This window comes from Oncorhynchus tshawytscha, linkage group LG29, assembly GCF_018296145.1.
Source record: "Oncorhynchus tshawytscha isolate Ot180627B linkage group LG29, Otsh_v2.0, whole genome shotgun sequence".
In the NCBI taxonomy this organism is placed as follows: Eukaryota; Metazoa; Chordata; class Actinopteri; order Salmoniformes; family Salmonidae; genus Oncorhynchus; species Oncorhynchus tshawytscha.
In genome coordinates this window covers 35387735-35407248 of record NC_056457.1, presented here as the reverse complement: position 1 = coordinate 35407248, position 19514 = coordinate 35387735, and the positions used below count along the sequence as shown (strand labels likewise).

Below are 19514 nucleotides of genomic sequence, written 5' to 3'. Positions count from 1 at the left end.
TGTGCTACTATAGACCAGGGCCCTATTCCCTGTATAATGTGCTACTTTTTGACCAGGGCCCTATTCCCTATATAGTGCACTACTTTTTGACCAAGGCCCTATTCCATATATAGTGCACTACTGTTGACCAAGGCCCATAGGGACACTATATCGTGAAAAGTGTGCAAATTGGGACATAGAGTGCATTCCATATCACCAATATAGAGACCAAGTCTTTCCCACAGGACTGGGAATGTGGCCTTTCCTCACTAAAGTAGGCTACATTGTGGCGCTGCCGTACTGTACAGACACAATTATACCGGTGAATAGACTTCATTGTGTTCAATAACGAGGCCCCTCACACACACACACACACGTCCTATTGTGTCTTGTTTTGTGTCAGGGTGAGATGAGGAGAGAATCGGTTGCGTGGAGGGAGATTCGATGAGCAGTTGCATTGACCAGGGAGGGACACGACAGGCCTGAAACAGCCTCAAGAAGGCGTTAATTAGTAAATGCGCACATGTACAAAACGGATAGCAGGAACCGCTACCCCTCCATTACCCCAGTGAATTGACTCGCTGCAGAGAGTGTCCGCAGTAAAACTCCATTTGATCACTGACAACACGCTGACAACACAGAGACAACTTACTAACAACACAGAGACAACTTACTGACAACACAGAGACAATTTACTGACAACACACTGATAACACACTGATAACATACTGACAACACGCTGTTAACATGGAGACAACACACTGACAACACACTGACAGCACGGAGACAACACACTGACAGCACGGAGACAACACACTGACAACACACTGACAACACGGAGACAACACACTGACAACTTACTGAAAACATGCTTACCAAACACTTAACACAACCATGGAGGGGCTTTTGGAGAGAAGCTAACGACTGACAACACGCCGACAACTCACGGCAGGCATGCACACACAAGCCCTGTTTATACCTGATTCCAACATGCGTCCTTTGTCCTGATCTTGTCCTCATTATTATTAAGACGTGTTGGGATCTGACTGTGATCAGATCTTACGTGTAAACAGACAACATCAGAACAGAACCAATAGGGAAGGAGTCTGTTAGAAAACAGTGATCTCTGGGGTCAGTGGTGATTCACTAATGAAAACATCAGATTCATGATAATGCAATGAAAAGATCAGATTCATGACAATGTAATGAAAAGATCAGATTCATGACAATGTAATGAAAAGATCAGATTCATGACAATGTAATGAAAAGATCAGATTCATGATAATGTGATGAAAACATCAGATGTATGATAATGTAATGAAAATATGATACGATCTTCGTTGCAGTAAGTGATTCCATTGACATCATCCTCTTCTTGTAGGATCCGTCCCAAATGGAACCCTATTCCCTTCATAGTGCACTTCCTTTGACCAGGGTCCATAGCACTTCTGGTCAAAAGTAGTGCGCGATGTAGGGAATAGGGTGCCATTTGGGACTCTGCTCTATTGTCCTAGTGTGAAGTAGAATCTGAAGTCCGAATCGCTGAATAGCATCCAATGACAGCGTGGTGTGACAAGAGAAGATGGTTCCAATACCAGGGCGGGAGAGAGCCCATAGTTACAGCCCCAACAAATACAGTCATATCTCCATCTTTATCATCTTCCTATGGTTCTGCCCTGCGGCTAGTTCAATGTTTTCCAAACTTCCAAGTCCTTCACGTTGCCCTTGGATTGAGATCAGTGAGTCTCCGGAAAGAAAAGGTAGACCCAACAAAGGATTACTGTTCGATGTTCAGGGTGATGCCAACTGTTTTGTCCCACTGACCTCTCATGGGCATCAAGTCTTCAAAAAAAGTCACTTAGTTTCACTCAATAGCCTGTTATTACAGCTTAGACATGGGGAAACTGAGCCAAAATGGAGTCAGCCACTCTCAGTTTTACTCACTGCCTGTCATCACTGCTTAGGCATGGGGAAACTGAGCCAAAATGGAGTCAGCCACTCAGTTTTACTCCCTGCCTGTCATCACTGCTTAGGCATGGGGAAACCGAGCCAAAATGGAGTCAGCCACTCAGTTTTACTCCTGCCTGTCATCACTGCTTAGGCATGGGGAAACCGAGCCAAAATGGAGTCAGCCACTCTCAGTTTTACTCACTGCCTGTCATCACTGCTTAGGCATGGGGAAACTGAGCCAAAATGGAGTCAGCCACTCAGTTTTACTCCCTGCCTGTCATCACTGCTTAGGCATGGGGAAACCGAGCCAAAATGGAGTCAGCCACTCTCAGTTTTACTCACTGTCCCTGTCATCACTGCTTAGGCATGGGGAAACTGAGCCAAAATGGAGTCAGCCACTCTCAGTTTTACTCACTGTCCGTCATCACTGCTTAGGCATGGGGAAACTGAGCCAAAATGGAGTCAGCCACTCTCAGTTTTACTCACTGTCCGTCATCACTGCTTAGGCATGGGGAAACTGAGCCAAAATGGAGTCAGCCACTCTCAGTTTTACTCACTGTCCGTCATCACTGCTTAGGCATGGGGAAACTGAGCCAAAATGGAGTCAGCCACTCTCAGTTTTACTCACTGTCCGTCATCACTGCTTAGGCATGGGGAAACTGAGCCAAATGGAGTCAGCCACTCTCAGTTTTACTCACTGCCTGTCATCACTGCTTAGGCATGGGGAAACTGAGCCAAAATGGAGTCAGCCACTCTCAGTTTTACTCACTGTCCGTCATCACTGCTTAGGCATGGGGAAACTGAGCCAAAATGGAGTCAGCCACTCTCAGTTTTACTCACTGTCCGTCATCACTGCTTAGGCATGGGGAAACTGAGCCAAAATGGAGTCAGCCACTCTCAGTTTTACTCACTGTCCGTCATCACTGTTAGGCATGGGGAAACTGAGCCAAAATGGAGTCAGCCACTCTCAGTTTTACTCCCTGCCTGTCATCACTGCTTAGGCATGGGGAAACTGAGCCAAAATGGAGTCAGCCAATCTCAGTTTTACTCACTGCCTGTCATCACTGCTTAGGCATGGGGAAACTGAGCCAAAATGGAGTCAGCCACTCTCAGTTTTACTCACTGTCCGTCATCACTGCTTAGGCATGGGGAAACTGAGCCAAAATGGAGCCCCATGACTGGCTTGGAGTTAGATGGGCAGGCTGATACTGTACACAGTTACTGAGGTTATTTGGCTTTCATGTAAACTATCAAGGCTTTTGACAGGCTTTCTGATAATGTGACAAAGATACTGTGTGATGAAGCCTCTTACTCTGAGCTCAAGAGATATACACAACCAAACATGTTTACAGTCCAATAGCAAAACCAAACATGTTTACAGTCCAGTACCAAAACCAAACATGTTTACAGTCCAATAGCAAAACCAAACATGTTTAGAGAAGATGTATTTTTGCCTCAACTATAAAAAGGAAGGCAGCTCCAAAATCCAGGTGTTTCAGCCGCGCTCAGTGCTTTCTGTGGTGGTGGGGCAAGCCAGCAGAAAATAGGAGCGTTGCGCCGTGATTGGCTCAGTGTTCTGTCACTCACGGGGACACTACGTCACCATTCCTTAGTAAGGGTAGACTTTCACAATTCAAGCCCTTTGGGTCATAGATTTACATTAGTAGTGCCCTTCCAAGAAGGCTCAAGGTCATTGGCCACAGATAAAATTACATCAAATCACGTTATATGTACAGTAGCGTTGATTGGACTGATCATGTCAACATCATACTTTCAAAAATCTTAGCTAGCAGTCATCATCATGAATCAAGTCGATAATCTACTGGTAAATCCTTTTTAATCCTTGTCATATTAAGATAAGTAATGAAGAGAAATTATAGATCAACTGTTTCGGTGCTCATCGACCATTGGACATAAATATTATAAGTTGGAAATCACAAATTCAACAATGAGTGGTTTGGACGGAATCGGTGACGGTGGCTAACTGCATTGCAACTGGGAAGTCGTGAATAAACGAACTCCGACTGGAAAAATACGTTTTGAACGGTCATCCAACTCGGAGTTGTAAATCTGTCTTTCTTTGATGACAAAACTTGCCCATGAAGGATCGCCGCGCCACCTTCCTGTTCACAGTGAGCACATTACAACAAGGTGAGTTCAAACATGTCTTATATGCAGCTGCATAAATTATTTAATATGCCAGGGAGATATTTATACTGTAGCTAAGAAAGTAATACTAAGTGTATGTTATGCAGTGAGCTGTTAGTAGCCCATGTGCCTCACCCAAATAATTTGGTCTATTTTCACCTCTTAATTTCACCTAACATTACTGTTCTGACTCAGTGTTGCACATGTAGCCTATAGCCTGTTTTTGAGAAATGTCATCATCGAATATTGTAAGAGCTTTCATTGTCTGCTTATATGCCCCCTTTATTTATCTTACGGTTCTGACTTGGTGTACAGGGAGAATGCTGTAAGTTCAGAACATGGGCTGCTTTCTGTCGCAGTTCATTTCGAAAGTCCTGAACACATTGAATACATCCGTATTAGTTCGCTAATTCATTCCTTAATCGAAATTACGGAAAGCCTCTTTTCCACTCATCGTTCCCTTATGCCATAGTTTGTACATCTCAATTGTCAGTAGAAACCACATTTGTTTAAGCAAGTCAGCCATATCATTTATGTTTTTAAAAGGCAGTAAATGAGGCTGAATGAACTGTTTCGCTGCCAGACAAGACTCCGCTGATAGCCAGGTGTAGCAGTGGTAAGGATTCACTCCATGGTGCTGAAAAGAAAGCTCTGCTGTTGGGACAGGTTTATGTAGGACCAAACAGTTTGTGGGCACCGCTTGTCACCATTATAGTGCAATTAATGTATTGTTTAGTGTTGTGTAGTGGATTTGCTGTCACGCATCAAAATATTTGGGGGAGAGTTTGCCCCACCAAGAATTACATGCTAAAATGGCCACTGATCAGGAGTATAGCTGATGAATGCCAAGAGTATGGCTGATGAATGCCAAGAGTATGGCTGATGAATGCCAAGAGTAAGGCTGATGAATGCCAAGAGTATGGCTAATGAATGCCAAGAGTATGGCTAATGAATGCCAAGAGTATGGCTGATGAATGCCAAGAGTAACGCTGATGAATGCCAAGAGTAACGCTGATGAATGCCAAGAGTATGGCAGATGAATGCCAAGAATATGGCCGATGAATGCCAAGAGTATGGCCGATGAATGCCAAGAGCATGGCCGATGAATGCCAAGAGCATGGCCGATGAATGCCAAGAGCATGGCCGATGAATGCCAAGAGCATGGCCGATGAAAGCCAAGAGCATGGCCGATGAATGCCAAGAGTATGGCCGATGAAAGCCAAGAGCATGGCCGATGAATGCCAAGAGCATGGCCGATGAATGCCAAGAGTATGGCTGCATGCATCTGTGCAGAGTTGAGTAGGTTACTTTCTAAATGTAATCAAATCAAATGTATTTATAGAGACCTTCGTACATCAGCTGATATCTCAAAGTGTTGTACAGAAACCCAGCCTAAAACCCCAAACAGCAAGCAACTCCGGTGTAAAGCATGCAATCTGTTACAGTTACCAGTTGCCTGTTTAAAATTGTATTCAGTAATGTAATTTTTGGATGACTTAAACTCAGCAATGGTATCTGATTACTCCCAGTTACTTTTGGAATACTTTCCCTTTAAAAATAGTTAAAAGTAGACAAAAAGGAAATGTCATTTCTGAAATGTAAAGTAATCTAAGAAGTAATCATCTAGCTTTTCAAAAAGTATCTAATCTGATTTCAATATTATTACAGTTATTCCCCAACCCTGTCTGTGTGTCTGGCATTAAAGGGAGCATGTCTGTGCTCTCTTTTCCTGAAATGACTAATCTAATGGAGTCTCAAAGCCCTGTGTTCCAAAGGTGTTTTACTCAAAAGGCTCCTACCATCTAGGCGGGGCCGCCACTCGTGTCTCACTGGGCCATGGCTCCGGAGGCCCTGCCTCTCACTTGGGGCAGCTGGCACTTCAATAACAATGGCTAACTGTGAACTTTAACACCTTCTCACACAGCAACTGTCTTGATTATGCAGAGGTTGTTGTTTCTGCTCTTCACAAGTCTTCACCGTCAGCCCTAGATATGGAAACACACTTTCCCTAGTATAACATAAGGGTGGAAGAGTCGAAAATTAGCACATGTAAGGGAATAGTGTCCCATTTGGGACGCAGCCAAGCAAATCAATTATCCTCAAGTCAAACCAAGTTAGATAAAATCGTTATCCCTGATCCGATGTGTCTCTCTATGACAACAGCATAGAACCTGTTGTCTTGTACTTCTTCACCAAGACTACATGTCAAGACAAAGGAGATGATTGTGGACTACAGGAAAAGGAGGACGGAGCACGCCCCCATTCTCATCGACGGGGCTGTAGTGGAGCAGGTTGGGAACTTCAAGTTCCTTGGTGTCCACATCACCAACAAACTAACATGGTCGAAGCACACCAAGACAGTCGTGAAGAGGGCACGACAAAGCCTATTCCCCCTCAGGAGACTGAAAAGATTTGGTATGGGTCCTCAGATCCTTAAAAAGTTCTACAGCTGCACCATCGAGAGCATAGTAAAACCGGTTGACCGGTTGCATCACTGCCTGGTAGGGCAACTGCTTGGCCTCTGACCGCAAGGCACTACAGAGGGTAATGCGTATGGCCCAGTACATTGCCAGGGCCAAGCTTCCTACCATCCAGGACTTCTATACCAGGCGGTGTCAAAGGAAGGCCCTAAAAATTGCCCGAGACTCCAGCCACCCCCAGTCATAGACTGTTCTCTCTACTACCGCACGGCAAGAGGTCAAAGACTTCTTAACATTTTCTACACCCAACCCATAAGACTCCTGAACAGCTAATCAAGTGGCTATTTGCATTGTTTGTTACTTAAGTTGATTTTAGTAAATACTTTATCGACACTTTTTTTCCCTTAAAACGTCATTGTTGGTTAAGGGCTTGTAAATGAAGCATTTCACTGTAAAGTTTACACCTATTTGTATTCGGGGCTTGTGACAAATACAATTTGATTTGACATGTCAAGACTACTGTGGATATGTGGATGTCAAACTGTGACTGTATAGATAACTTAACGTTAACAGGTAAACCACACAGGGTGCCATTTCAGACGCAGACCCTGTACTCTAGCCCCCTAGGCATTTAGGCCTGGACTCCAGCCAATCATTCACATTCCTGCTTCTGCCCCTGAGGCTCCTGGATACGGAGCTGAGACCGGCTGGGCATGACTGTTATTACACTGGCTGAGACACTGGGATGGCACAGGGTAGAAAAAGAGAGACAGAGAGAGAAAGAGAAAGGGAAAGAGAGAGAGACAAGGGGGAAGCACACCCAACAGCTCTCCACCTTGAGCTCTCTCTCTCTCTCTCTCTCTCTTTGAGAGAAACTAGAGAAACAAAGACAGGGAAAGTAAGACAAAGAGAGAGAGAGGTCCGGGCGTAAACCACACAAAAACAACACGAGACACCATGGAACACAAAGCTTTTACTATCTCACCCTGGAATATACAAGGTCTGAGGCCATCTGCCTTTGGCCTAAAGAGCAGGAACCCAGACTTCATCAAAGAAGTCAGAAATACAGACATTGTCATCCTACAAGAAACATGGTATAGAGGAGACGGACCCACTGGTTGCCCTCTAGGTTACAGAGAGCTGGTAGTCCCATCCACCAAACTACCAGGTGGGTGGTATAGAGGAGATGGACCCACTGGTTGTCCTCTAGGTTACAGAGAGCTGGTAGTCCCATCCACCAAACTACCAGGTGGGAGGTATAGAGGAGATGGATCCACTGGTTGTCCTCTAGGTTACAGAGAGCTGGTAGTCCCATCCACCACACTACCAGGTGGGTGGTATAGAGAAGACGGACCCACTGGTTGCCCTCTAGGTTACAGAGAGCTGGTAGTCCCATCCACCACACTACCAGGTGGGAGGTGTAGAGGAGATGGACCCACTGGTTGTCCTCTAGGTTACAGAGAGCTGGTAGTCCCATCCACCAAACTACCAGGTGGGAGGTATAGAGGAGATGGACCCACTGGTTGTCCTCTAGGTTACAGAGAGCTGGTAGTCCCATCCACCACACTACCAGGTGGGTGGTATAGAGGAGACGGACCCACTGGTTGTCCTCTAGGTTACAGAGAGCTGGTAGTCCCATCCACCACACTACCAGGTGGGTGGTATAGAGGAGACGGACCCACTGGTTGCCCTCTAGGTTACAGAGAGCTGGTAGTCCCATCCACCAAACTACCAGGTGGGTGGTATAGAGGAGACGGACCCACTGTTTGCACTCCAGCGACAGTCTCCAGTCCGGAGCTTCCAGAGACGGCCTCCAGTCCGGGGCCCGCAACGAGGTTGCCCAGTCCGGGGCCCGCAACGAGGGTGCCCAGTCCGGGGCCCGCAACGAGGTTGCCCAGTCCGGGGCCCGCAACGAGGGTGCCCAGTCCGGGGCCCGCAATGAGGTTGCCCAGTCCGGGGCCCGCAACGAGGGTGTCCAGTCCGGGGCCCGCAACGAGGGTGCCCAGTCCGGGGCCCGCAATAGGTAGCCCTTTTTCCACCTGTCTTTGTGGGAAGTTGCCTTTGTTTAGGGCACATAAAGCTTCACAGTTTGTTTTTGTAGTGTCATTTGTTTTGTTCGGTGTCATTTTGATTAATAAAAGAAAATGTACGCTCACCATGCTGCGCCTTGGTCCTTTCAACAGCCGTGACAGATTAGCTAACATAGCGTGCCGTTGGAACACAGGAGTGATGGTTGCTGATAATGGGCCTCTCTACGCCTATGTAGATATTCCATAAAAAATCTGCCGTTTTCAGCTACAATAGTAATTTACAACATTAACAATGTCTACACTGTATTTTTTGATCAATTTGATGTTATTTTAACCTGTTGCGACGAGTAATCCCGTATCCGGGATCTTAAGTATAGCCTCAAGCTCATTAGCATAACGCAACGTTAACTATTCATGAAAATCGCAAATGAAATGAAATAAATATATTGGCTCTCAAGCTTAGACTTTTGTTAACAACACTGTCATCTCAGATTTTCAAAATATGCTTTTCAACCATAGCTACACAAGCATTTGTGTAAGAGTATTGATAGCTAGCATAGCATTAAGCCTAGCATTCAGCAGGCAACATTTTCACAAAAACAAGAAAAGCATTCAAATAAAACAATTTACCTTTGAAGAACTTAGGATGTTTTCAATGAGGAGACTCTCAGTTAGATAGCAAATGTTCAGGTTTTCCAAAAAGATTATTTGTGTAGGAGAAATCGCTCCGTTTTGTTCATCACGTTTGGCTGAGAAAAAACCCCGAAAATTCAGTCATCAAAACGCCAAACTTTTTTCTAAATTAACTCCATAATATCGACAGAAACATGGCAAACGTTGTTTAGAATCAATCCTCAAGGTGTTTTCACATATCTATTCGATGATAAGTCATTCGTGGCAGTTTAGTTTCTCCTCTGAATCACATGGGAAAATACATGCAGCTGGAGATTACGCACCAATTTCGACGGAGGACACCAGGCGGACACCTGGTAAATGTATGCCTACAAATACGTCACAATGCTGCAGACACCTTGGGGAAACGACAGAAAATGTAGGCTCGTTCCTGGCGCATTCACAGCCATATAAGGAGACATTGGAACACAGCGCCTCAAATCTGGCTCACTTCCTGTTTGAAGTTTCATCTTGGTTTTGCCTGTAGCATTAGTTCTGTGGCACTCACAGACAATATCTTTGCAGTTTTGGAAACGTCAGTGTTTTCTTTCCAAAGCTGTCAATTATATGCATAGTCGAGCATCTTTTCGTGACGAAATATCTTGTTTAAAATGGGAACGTTTTTTTATCCATAAATTAAAAGAGCGCCCCCTATATCCAAGAAGTTAATGGACAAACTTTTGAATGGTAGTGTATGTCCCCGATATCTCTCTAATTTCTCATGCGAATTAAGGGATTTTTGGCCTTGTCGGGTTCTGAAGTAAATCCTTTGTGTCCTACTCGTTAAAGAAAAAAAATCTTCGTCCAGTACGAGGTGAGTAATCGCTGTCCTGATATCCAGAAGCTATTTTTGGTCATAAGAGACGGTGGCAGGAACGTTATGTACAATATAGTTTACAAATAACACAAAACACAAAAAAACAAACTGGTTAAGAGCCCGTAAAATGACAGATATCTCCTCCGCCACCATTCTAACATCAGACTCGTACATTTCCTCAGTGAAAACAAGGTACTGAGCAAATGTCAATTTGGCTTTTTACCAAATGACCGTACGACAGACCATGTATTCACCCTGCACACCCTAATGGACAAACAAACAAACCAAAGCAAAGGCAAAGTTTTCTCATGCTTTCTTGATTTAAAAAAAAGCTCTCGACTCGATTTGGCATGAGGGTCTGAGACAGGGATGCAGCTTAAGCCCCACCCTCTTCAACATATATATCAACTAGAACAGTCTGCAGCACCCCTCCTCACCAGAATCTGAAGTCAAATTTCTACTGTTTGCTGATGATCTGGTGCCTTCAATTCGACAATTAGGATTTGGCTAAAAATACTTGAATCAGTTATAGAACTCATTGCCCTTAATGGTTGTGAGGTCTGGGGTCCGTTCACCAACCAAGAATTCAAAAAACACCAAAATATCCTCCGTGCACATCGTAAAACACCAAATAATGAATGCAGAGCAGAATTAGGCAGATACCCGATAATGATCAAAATCCAGAAAGGAAACGTTAAATTATAAAACCACCTAAAAGGAAGCGATTCCCAAACCTTCCACAACAAAGCCATCACCTACAGAGAGATGAACCTGGAGAAGAGTCCCCTAAGCAAGCTGGTCCTGGGGCTCTGTTCACAAACACAAACACACCCTACAGAGAGATGAACCTGGAGAAGAGTCCCCTAAGCAAGCTGGTCCTGGAGCTCTGTTCACAAACACAAACACACCCTACAGAGAGATGAACCTGGAGAAGAGTCCCCTAAGCAAGCTGGTCCTGGGGCTCTGTTCACAAACACAAACACACCCTACAGAGCCATCACCTACAGAGAGATGAACCTGGAGAAGAGTCCCCTAAACAAGCTGGTCCTGGGGCTCTGTTCACAAACACAAACACACCCCTCAGAGCCCCAGGACAGCAGCACAAGGATAAACAAAAAAACAGAGCAAACTAGAATGCTATTTGTCCCCAAACAGAGAGTACACAGTGGCAGAATACCTGACCATTGTGACTGGCCCAAAATTAAGGAACTCTTTGACTATGTACGGACTCAGTGAGCATAGCCTTGCTATTGAGAAAAGCCGCTGAAGGCAGACATGGCTCTCAAGAGAAGACAGGCTGTGTGCACACTGCCCACAAAATGAGGTGGAAACTGAGCTGCACTTCCTAACCTCCTGCCAAATGTGTTACCATATTAGAGAGACATATTTCCCTCAGATTACACAGACACACAAAGAATTTGAAGACAAATCCAATTTTGATAAACTCCCATATCTACTGGGTGAAATTCCACAGTGTGCCATCACAGCAGCAAGATTTGACCTGTTGCCATAAAGAAGGTCAACCAGTGAAGAACAAACACCATTGTAAATACAACCCATATTTATGGTTACTTATTTTCCCTTGTGTAGTTTAACCATTTGTACATCTTTACAACACTGTATATAGACAGAATATGATATTTGAAATGTGTTTATTCCTTTGGAACTTCTGAGTGTAATGTTTACTGTTCATTTTTTATTTTCTATTTCACTTGCTTTGGCAATGTTAACATATGTTTCTCATGCCAATAAAGCCCATTGAATTGAGAGAGAGAGAGAGAGAGAAACTCAGTGGGTGAGAAAGGGAGGAACTCAGTGGGTGAGAAAGGGAGGAACTCAGTGGGTGAGAAAGGGAGGAACTCAGTAGGTGAGAAAGGGAGGAACTCAGTAGGTGAGAAAGGGAGGAACTCTGTAGGTGAGAAAGGGAGGAACTCAGTAGGTGAGAAAGGGAGGAACTCAGTGGGTGAGAGAGAGAGAGAGAGGGAGGAACAGTGGGAGAGAGAGAGAGAGAGAGAGAGAGAGAGAGAGAGAGAGAGAGAGAGGGAGGGAGGGAGGAACACTGGGAGAGAGAGAGAGGGAGGAACTCAGTGGGAGAGAGAGAGAGAGAGAGAGAGAGAGGGAGGAACACAGTGGAGGAACACAGTGGGAGAGAGAGAGAGAGAGAGAGAGAGAGAGAGAGGGAGGGAGGACACAGTGGGAGAGAGAGAGAGGGAGGAACTCAGTGGGAGAGAGAGAGAGAGAGAGAGAGAGAGGGAGGAACACAGTGGGAGAGAGAGAGAGAGAGAGAGAGAGAGAGCGCAACTCAGTGGGAGAGAGAGAGAGAGTGAGAGAGAGAATCTCAGGTTTGGTGTGTGGTTAGTCTATAAGCAGTCAGGGTGGAAACACTAGACAGACACACTGACTGAGTGACTGATCTGTGTGTGAACTGTGGAGCTGAGCTGTGTTTGTGGAATGACGCTTTTCTTCAGCTCAACCTGCTGGTAAACAGAAGGGCTGTGTGGACGCAGGAATTTCAGGTCACGAGGGCTCCAGCAGCAGAGCAGTGGTCGGAGAAGTGTTGTAGTTAATCTGAGCTGGGGTAGGGAGTATGTCTACTGTGTGCTGCTTGATTGAAGATTGTCCCTGTCCTTCTTACTCTGACAGTATGGGAGATCTGAAAACACACTAGAGTAGAAGACACACACACACTCACACAGAGAGACTCTAGACGCGGAGACGACACACACACATTGTAATTTTGGAGAGACTATTTCAGCCTCTTGTGGAATCCTTGGTGGTCCCAACTTGGCCCCCCCTCCCTTGTATTTTTGTCCGTGACGATGGCGTCAGCCGTGGATTATGTGTTAGTGCTGGTAGCTGCCGTGCTGGGACCGTACCACGTTGGGGTGGAAGGAGGGTGTGCTGGGAAGTGCTGCCGGGGTTCAGACATCACCTGTGCAACGGCAGACTGGCGGATGGACCGTGTGTTCGGCACCTGCTACTGCGACGAGGGCTGCCTCAGGACCAAAGACTGTTGCTATGACTACCCCAACGAGTGCCCAGGTAAGGAGGATGGGTGGAGTCTCTACAGTCACGGCTGTCATGAATTGCCCCAAATGTTGCCCTATTCCTTATGTAGTGCACTACTTTTGACCAGGGTCTATAGCACTATATGTGACGTTTGTTTAACTAGGCAAGTCAGTTAAGAACAAATATTTATTTACAATGAAGGCCTACCAGAGAACAGTGGGTTTAACTACCTTGTTCAGGGGGCAGAATGACAGACTTTTACCTTGTCGTGCTCGGAGATTCGATCTCGCAAACCTTTCGGTTACTGGCCCAACACTCCAACCACTAGGCTACCTGGAGCCACAATGGTGTAATGATGATGGAGAATCGTGGGCAGTCTATGTTATTATGAAAGACTGGAAATGGTATATACAGTGAAGTATTCATACCCCTTGGATTCCATTTGAAGTAGTGAACCATATAGTATATGGAAAATATTGCCATTTTGGATGCATTCTACAGTATCTGGCCAGAGAAACAATGGGTGCATTCTACAGTATCTGGCCAGAGAAACAATGGGTGCATTCTACAGTATCTGGCCAGAGAAACAATGGATGCATTCTACAGTATCTGGCCAGAGAAACAATGGATGCATTCTACAGTATCTGGCCAGAGAAACAATGGATGCATTCTACAGTATCTGGTCAGAGAAACAATGGGTGCATTCTACAGTATCTGGCCAGAGAAACAATGGGTGCATTCTACAGTATCTGGCCAGAGAAACAATGGATGCATTCTACAGTATCTGGCCAGAGAAACAATGGGTGCATTCTATCTGGTCAGTATCTGGTCAGAGAAACAATGGGTGCATTCTACAGTATCTGGCCAGAGAAACAATGGATGGGTGCATTCATTCTACAGTATCTGGCCAGAGAAACAATGGATGCATTCTACAGTATCTGGCCAGAGAAACAATGGGTGCATTCTACAGTATCTGGCCAGAGAAACAATGGGTGCATTCTACAGTATCTGGCCAGAGAAACAATGGATGCATTCTACAGTATCTGGCCAGAGAAACAATGGGTGCATTCTACAGTATCTGGTCAGAGAAACAATGGGTGCATTCTACAGTATCTGGCCAGAGAAACAATGGATGCATTCTAGAGAAACAATGTATCTGGCCAGAGAAACAATGGGTGCATTCTACAGTATCTGGCCAGAGAAACAATGGATGCATTCTACAGTATCTGGCCAGAGAAACAATGGATGCATTCTACAGTATCTGGCCAGAGAAACAATGGGTGCATTCTACAGTATCTGGTCAGAGAAACAATGGGTGCATTCTACAGTATCTGGCCAGAGAAACAATGGATGCATTCTACAGTATCTGGTCAGGGAAACAATGGGTGCATTCTACAGTATCTGGTCAGGGAAACAATGGATGCATTCTACAGTATCTGGTCAGAGAAACAATGGGTGCATTCTACAGTATCTGGCCAGAGAAACAATGGGTGCATTCTACAGTATCTGGTCAGAGAAACAATGGGTGCATTCTACAGTATCTGGCCAGAGAAACAATGGGTGCATTCTACAGTATCTGGCCAGAGAAACAATGGGTGCACTCTACAGTATCTGGCCAGAGAAACAATGGGTGCATTCTACAGTATCTGGCCAGAGAAACAATGGGTGCATTCTACAGTATCTGGCCAGAGAAACAATGGGTGCATTCTACAGTATCTGGCCAGAGAAACAATGGGTGCATAGTGTTTTCTTAACAGTGGGATTTAAACCCTTATCTAATTTTACCAGTCGAGTGTTTTACGCTTTACCTCTGTCCTCTAACCCAGGGATTTTCAAACTTTTCTTGCCCAGGGACCACCGCAAACCGGCAATGGCAAGCTGAAGTAATTAACCTTTTAACATGAATAGATTTGGTCGACAGTTCTATTATGTTGACCTTTCAGTCCCCACAGGTCATTGGAAGAGGAAGTGTGAACTCTAACACAGTCTATCAGCCAGAACGGTATCTTTGCGGCGTAGTGAGAAAGTTGCTGTTGTAAAGCTGATTTTCTGCAATTCTCCACAATTCTTCATTGAGATGAGAGAAAATTGTGACAGTTTTGAAGCAAATTTCCAGCAAATCTACATATGTTGGAGCTGTGGCTTCTTCCTTGCTGAGTGGCCTTTCAGGTTACGTCGATAAGGGACTCGTTTTACTGTGGATATAGATACTTTTGTACCTGTTTCCTCCAGCATCTTCACAAGGTTCTTTGCTGTTGTTCTGGGATTTATTTTCACTTTTCGCACCAAAGTACATTCATCTCTAGGAGACAGAACGCGTCTCCTTCCTGAGCGGTATGACGGCTGCGTGGTCCCATGGTGTTTATACTTGCGTACTATTGTTTGTACAGATGAACGTGGTTCCTTCAGGCATTTGGTAATTGCTCCCAAGGATGAACCAGACTTGTGGAGGTCTATAATCTTTTTTCTGAGGTTTTGGCTGATTTCTTTTGATTTTCCCATGATGTCAAGCAAATAGGCACTGAGTTTGAAGGTAGGCCTTGACATACATCTACAGGTGTACCTCCAATTGACTCAAATGATGTCAATTAGCCTATCAGAAGCGTCTAAAGCCATGACATAATTTCTGGAATTTTCCAAGCTGTTTAAAGGCACAGTCAACTTAGTGTATGTAAACGTCTGACCCACTGGAATTGTGATACAGTGATTTATAAGTGAAATAATCTGTCTGTAAACAATTGTTGGAAAAATGACTTGTGTCATGCACAAAGTAGATGTCCTAACCAACTTGCCAAAACTATAGTTTGTAAACAAGACATTTGTGGAGTGGTTGAAAAACAGGTTTTAATGACACCGTCCTAAGCGTATGTAAGCTTCCGTATTCAGTGGTATATTTTAGAGGGTATTTATACAGATAATGTGTATAAAACCCATATAAACTGCAGTTATAATTATATGACATTATTTTAAGTTGACAAAACTTCTATTCATCAATTTCTGACATCACATTTCTTATTTTGAATTTCCTGCATAAGTAAAATCAGAATTAAGCCTCTTCTGCCATTCATTCCAATTAGACTGGTTTGGACTTCTCCCTGACCAAGATGGCTGCCGTTTTCAAACCTCTCTGGAGCTTTAAGGGTTTATGACATCATAGCCACTCTAGTAATGGACTCTGATCTCTATGGTTAGGGACTATGACTGATCTGATATCAACTATGCTGTCTAGTTTCAATCGTAACTCATTTACTTTGTATGAATGTGCGGACAGGATGGAATTATGGACAAATATGTCAGGAATGCACTTCTATTAATCATTATCTGTGTCCCGGATAGCACCTTATTTACAATGTAGTGTACTACATCCAGAATTGAATAGGATCTCTGTGGTAATTACTGTAGGAGTTAGCCAAGCAGAGTGTACCTAATACCTGACACATCAAAGACCAGGTACTCAGAGAGCGTGTGGAGAGCATTGAAAAGAGAACAACAGGATTAAATGGGTCAGTGACTGGATCCAATTCATTCAGCTTTACAGTTTTCATTCAGATCACTCAACGCTGTACAGAAACACTAATCCTTCAAATCCAAGAGTGTGTCCCAAATGGCACCCTATTCTTGTAGGGCTCTGGTCTAAAGTAGTGCACTATATAGGGAATAGGATGCCATAGGGCTCTGGTCAAAATTAGTGCACTTTATAGGAAATAGGGTGCCATAGGGCTCTGGTCAAAATTAGTGCACTATATAGGGAATAGGGTGCCATAGGGTTCTGGTCAAAATGAGTGCACTTTATAGGGAATAGGGTGACTATTGAGCAGTCAGCTGAGCGAACTGTACACACTCTTGACTTGTTCCGTCTTCAGTCTTACAGGGAAGGCTTAAAATGTCACAGAACTTCAGTCGTCAAACTAACATCACCTCAGGGGTTTTCACTCCTGGTACTGAGGACTCACAGGGCGTGCAGGCTTTAGTTCCAACCCAGCGCTAACTAATTTGATTCAGCTAATCAAAGCCTTGATGATTTGGTAGGTGCGTTCATCCTAGGCTGGAACAAAAGCAAGTACATCCACCAATCAGGAGTGAAGGACATGGCAAGTGTATGAATATTAGGTAATGATTCCCTGAATGTTCCATTAAAGATGCATGTGTGTCAAAGACAGTGTTATGTAGCAATGCTACGAATGTGCCATCAATGAAGCATTAAGCTTTGATACTCAATGCAAATAATTACACTGTTGTCTCTCGTCCAGCCCAGTCGTGTGTGGTGACTGACTGGAGTCACTGGAGTGGTTGTGCCCAGCCCTGCCAGCGGTCCAGGAGGGTCCGGTGAGCCCTGTGTGTTATTTATTAGTCCTGTTGACAGCCCAATTAGTGGGAATATATCTGATTTGTCAAAAGACCAATTAGTGGCTAACACTCGTGTTATCTTCTGGGATTGATTTATTTGTACTTTTAAAATGCTTTAAAACCCAATAATCTATGAACCATCAATGGATTGTAGGCAGCGCCACATTGAGCAGGAGCCCAGGAACAGTGCAGATCCATGTCCCAGTCTGGAGGAGCAGGCTGGCTGCATGGACTACCAGTCAAATCATGGAGAGATTTGCACTCAGAACACAGGTACACACACATTAAACTAAACCAACTGAGTCACACTGTTGCATGGTTTTAACCTGGGGACTGTGTTTGTCTTTCTCCAGGTCCTGGTTATAGCCTGGGGACTGTGTTGGTCTCTCTCCAGGTCCTGGTTTTAACCCGGGGACTGTGTTGGTCTTTCTCCAGGTCCTGGTTATAACCAGGGGACTGTGTTGGTCTCTCTCCAGGTCCTGGTTATAACCAGGGGACTGTGTTTGTCCCTCTCCAGGTCCAGCTTTCATCACCACCAGGGAGTTTGGTAAAGGAAGAACAAAGCCTGACATCTACGGAGCACCTCTGTACCCTGGGTATGCTACATTTATGCATGTTTTATGACTGTTCTTAAGGAGAAATGAACAGTTATGAAGGCTTATAGCGAGTTGTACAATGCTCTTTTACACCCGTCTACTCACATAGGGAAGGGGACGAATCCGATTCAAGGATCCTGTACACAGTGCCATCAGAAGTGTTTCACCCCCCTTGACCTTTCCCCACATTTTGTTGTTACAGCCTGAATTTAAAATGGATAAAATTCTAGATTTTTTTGGGGGGGTCCACCGACCTACACACAATACTCTATAACGTTTGACATTTTTACAAATGAATTAAAAATGAAAAGCTTAAAATGTTTAGAGTCGATAAATATTCAACTCCTTTGTTGTGGCAAACCTAAATAAGTTCTGGAGTAACAACGTGCTCTAACAAGTTACATATAAAGATACGACTCACTCTGTGTGCAATAATATTGTTTAACATGATTTCTGAATGACTCCCTCATCTCTGTACCCCACACATATAATTATCTGTAAGGTCCCTCAGTCGATCAGTGAATTACAAACACAGATTCAACCACAAAGACCAGGGAGGTTTTCCAATGCCTTGCAAAGAAGGGCACCTATTGGTAGATGGGTAAAAACTAAAAAACAGACATTAAATATCCCTTTGAGCATGGTGAAGTTAATAAATACACTTTGGATGGTGCTTCAATACACCCAGTCACTACAAAGATACAGGCGTCCTTTCTAACTCAGTTGCTGGGAAAGGAAGGAAACCGCTCAGGGATTTCACCAGAAACCACTGGTGACTGTAAAACAGGTTGGAGTTTATCGGCTGTGATAGGAGAACACTGAGGATGGATCAACAACATTGTAGTTACTCCACAATACTAACATAATTGACAGAGTGAAAAGAAGGAAGCCTGTAGAGAATAATAATATTCCAAAACATTCATCAAAACAGAGTTCAGTGTGTCAAATCGGAGGGCATGCTGTCCGGTCCTCTGGCAGTCTCTATGGGGGTACCACAGGGTTCAATTCTCGGGCCGACTCTTTTCTCTGTGTATATCAATGATGTTGCTCTTGCTGCGGGCGATTCCCTGATCCACCTCTACGCAGACGACACCATTCTATATACTTTCGGCCCGTCATTGGACACTGTGCTATCTAACCTCCAAACAAGCTTCAATGCCATACAACACTCCTTCCGTGGCCTCCAACTCCTCTTAAACGCTAGTAAAACCAAATGCATGCTTTTCAACCGATCGCTGCCTGCACCCGCATGCCCGACTAGCATCACCACCCTGGATGGTTCCGACCTTGAATATGTGGACATCTATAAGTACCTAGGTGTCTGGCTAGACTGCAAACTCTCCTTCCAGACTCATATCAAACACCTCCAATCAAAAATCAAATCAAGAGTCGGCTTTCTATTCCGCAACAAAGCCTCCTTCACTCACGCCGAAGCTTACCCTAGTAAAACTGACTATCCTACCAATCCTCGACTTCGGCGATGTCATCTACAAAATGGCTTTGAACACTCTACTCAGCAAACTGGATGCAGTATATCACAGTGCCA

General features: G+C 44.5%; 1 protein-coding gene across 1 annotated transcript in view; it reads left to right on the top strand.

Moving 5' to 3' along the window:
• Positions 1 to 12339: 12339 nt before the first annotated feature.
• LOC112227615 (somatomedin-B and thrombospondin type-1 domain-containing protein) overlaps positions 12340 to 19514 on the top strand; it is a 13963-nt gene continuing 6788 nt past the window's right edge. Inside the window, exons 1-4 of the mRNA XM_024392407.2 lie at positions 12340 to 13058; positions 17276 to 17351; positions 17527 to 17645; positions 17890 to 17968. Coding sequence (XP_024248175.1) covers positions 12836 to 13058; positions 17276 to 17351; positions 17527 to 17645; positions 17890 to 17968 — 497 coding nt within the window. The 5' untranslated portion in view covers positions 12340 to 12835. The remainder of the gene's footprint in view (positions 13059 to 17275; positions 17352 to 17526; positions 17646 to 17889; positions 17969 to 19514) is intronic.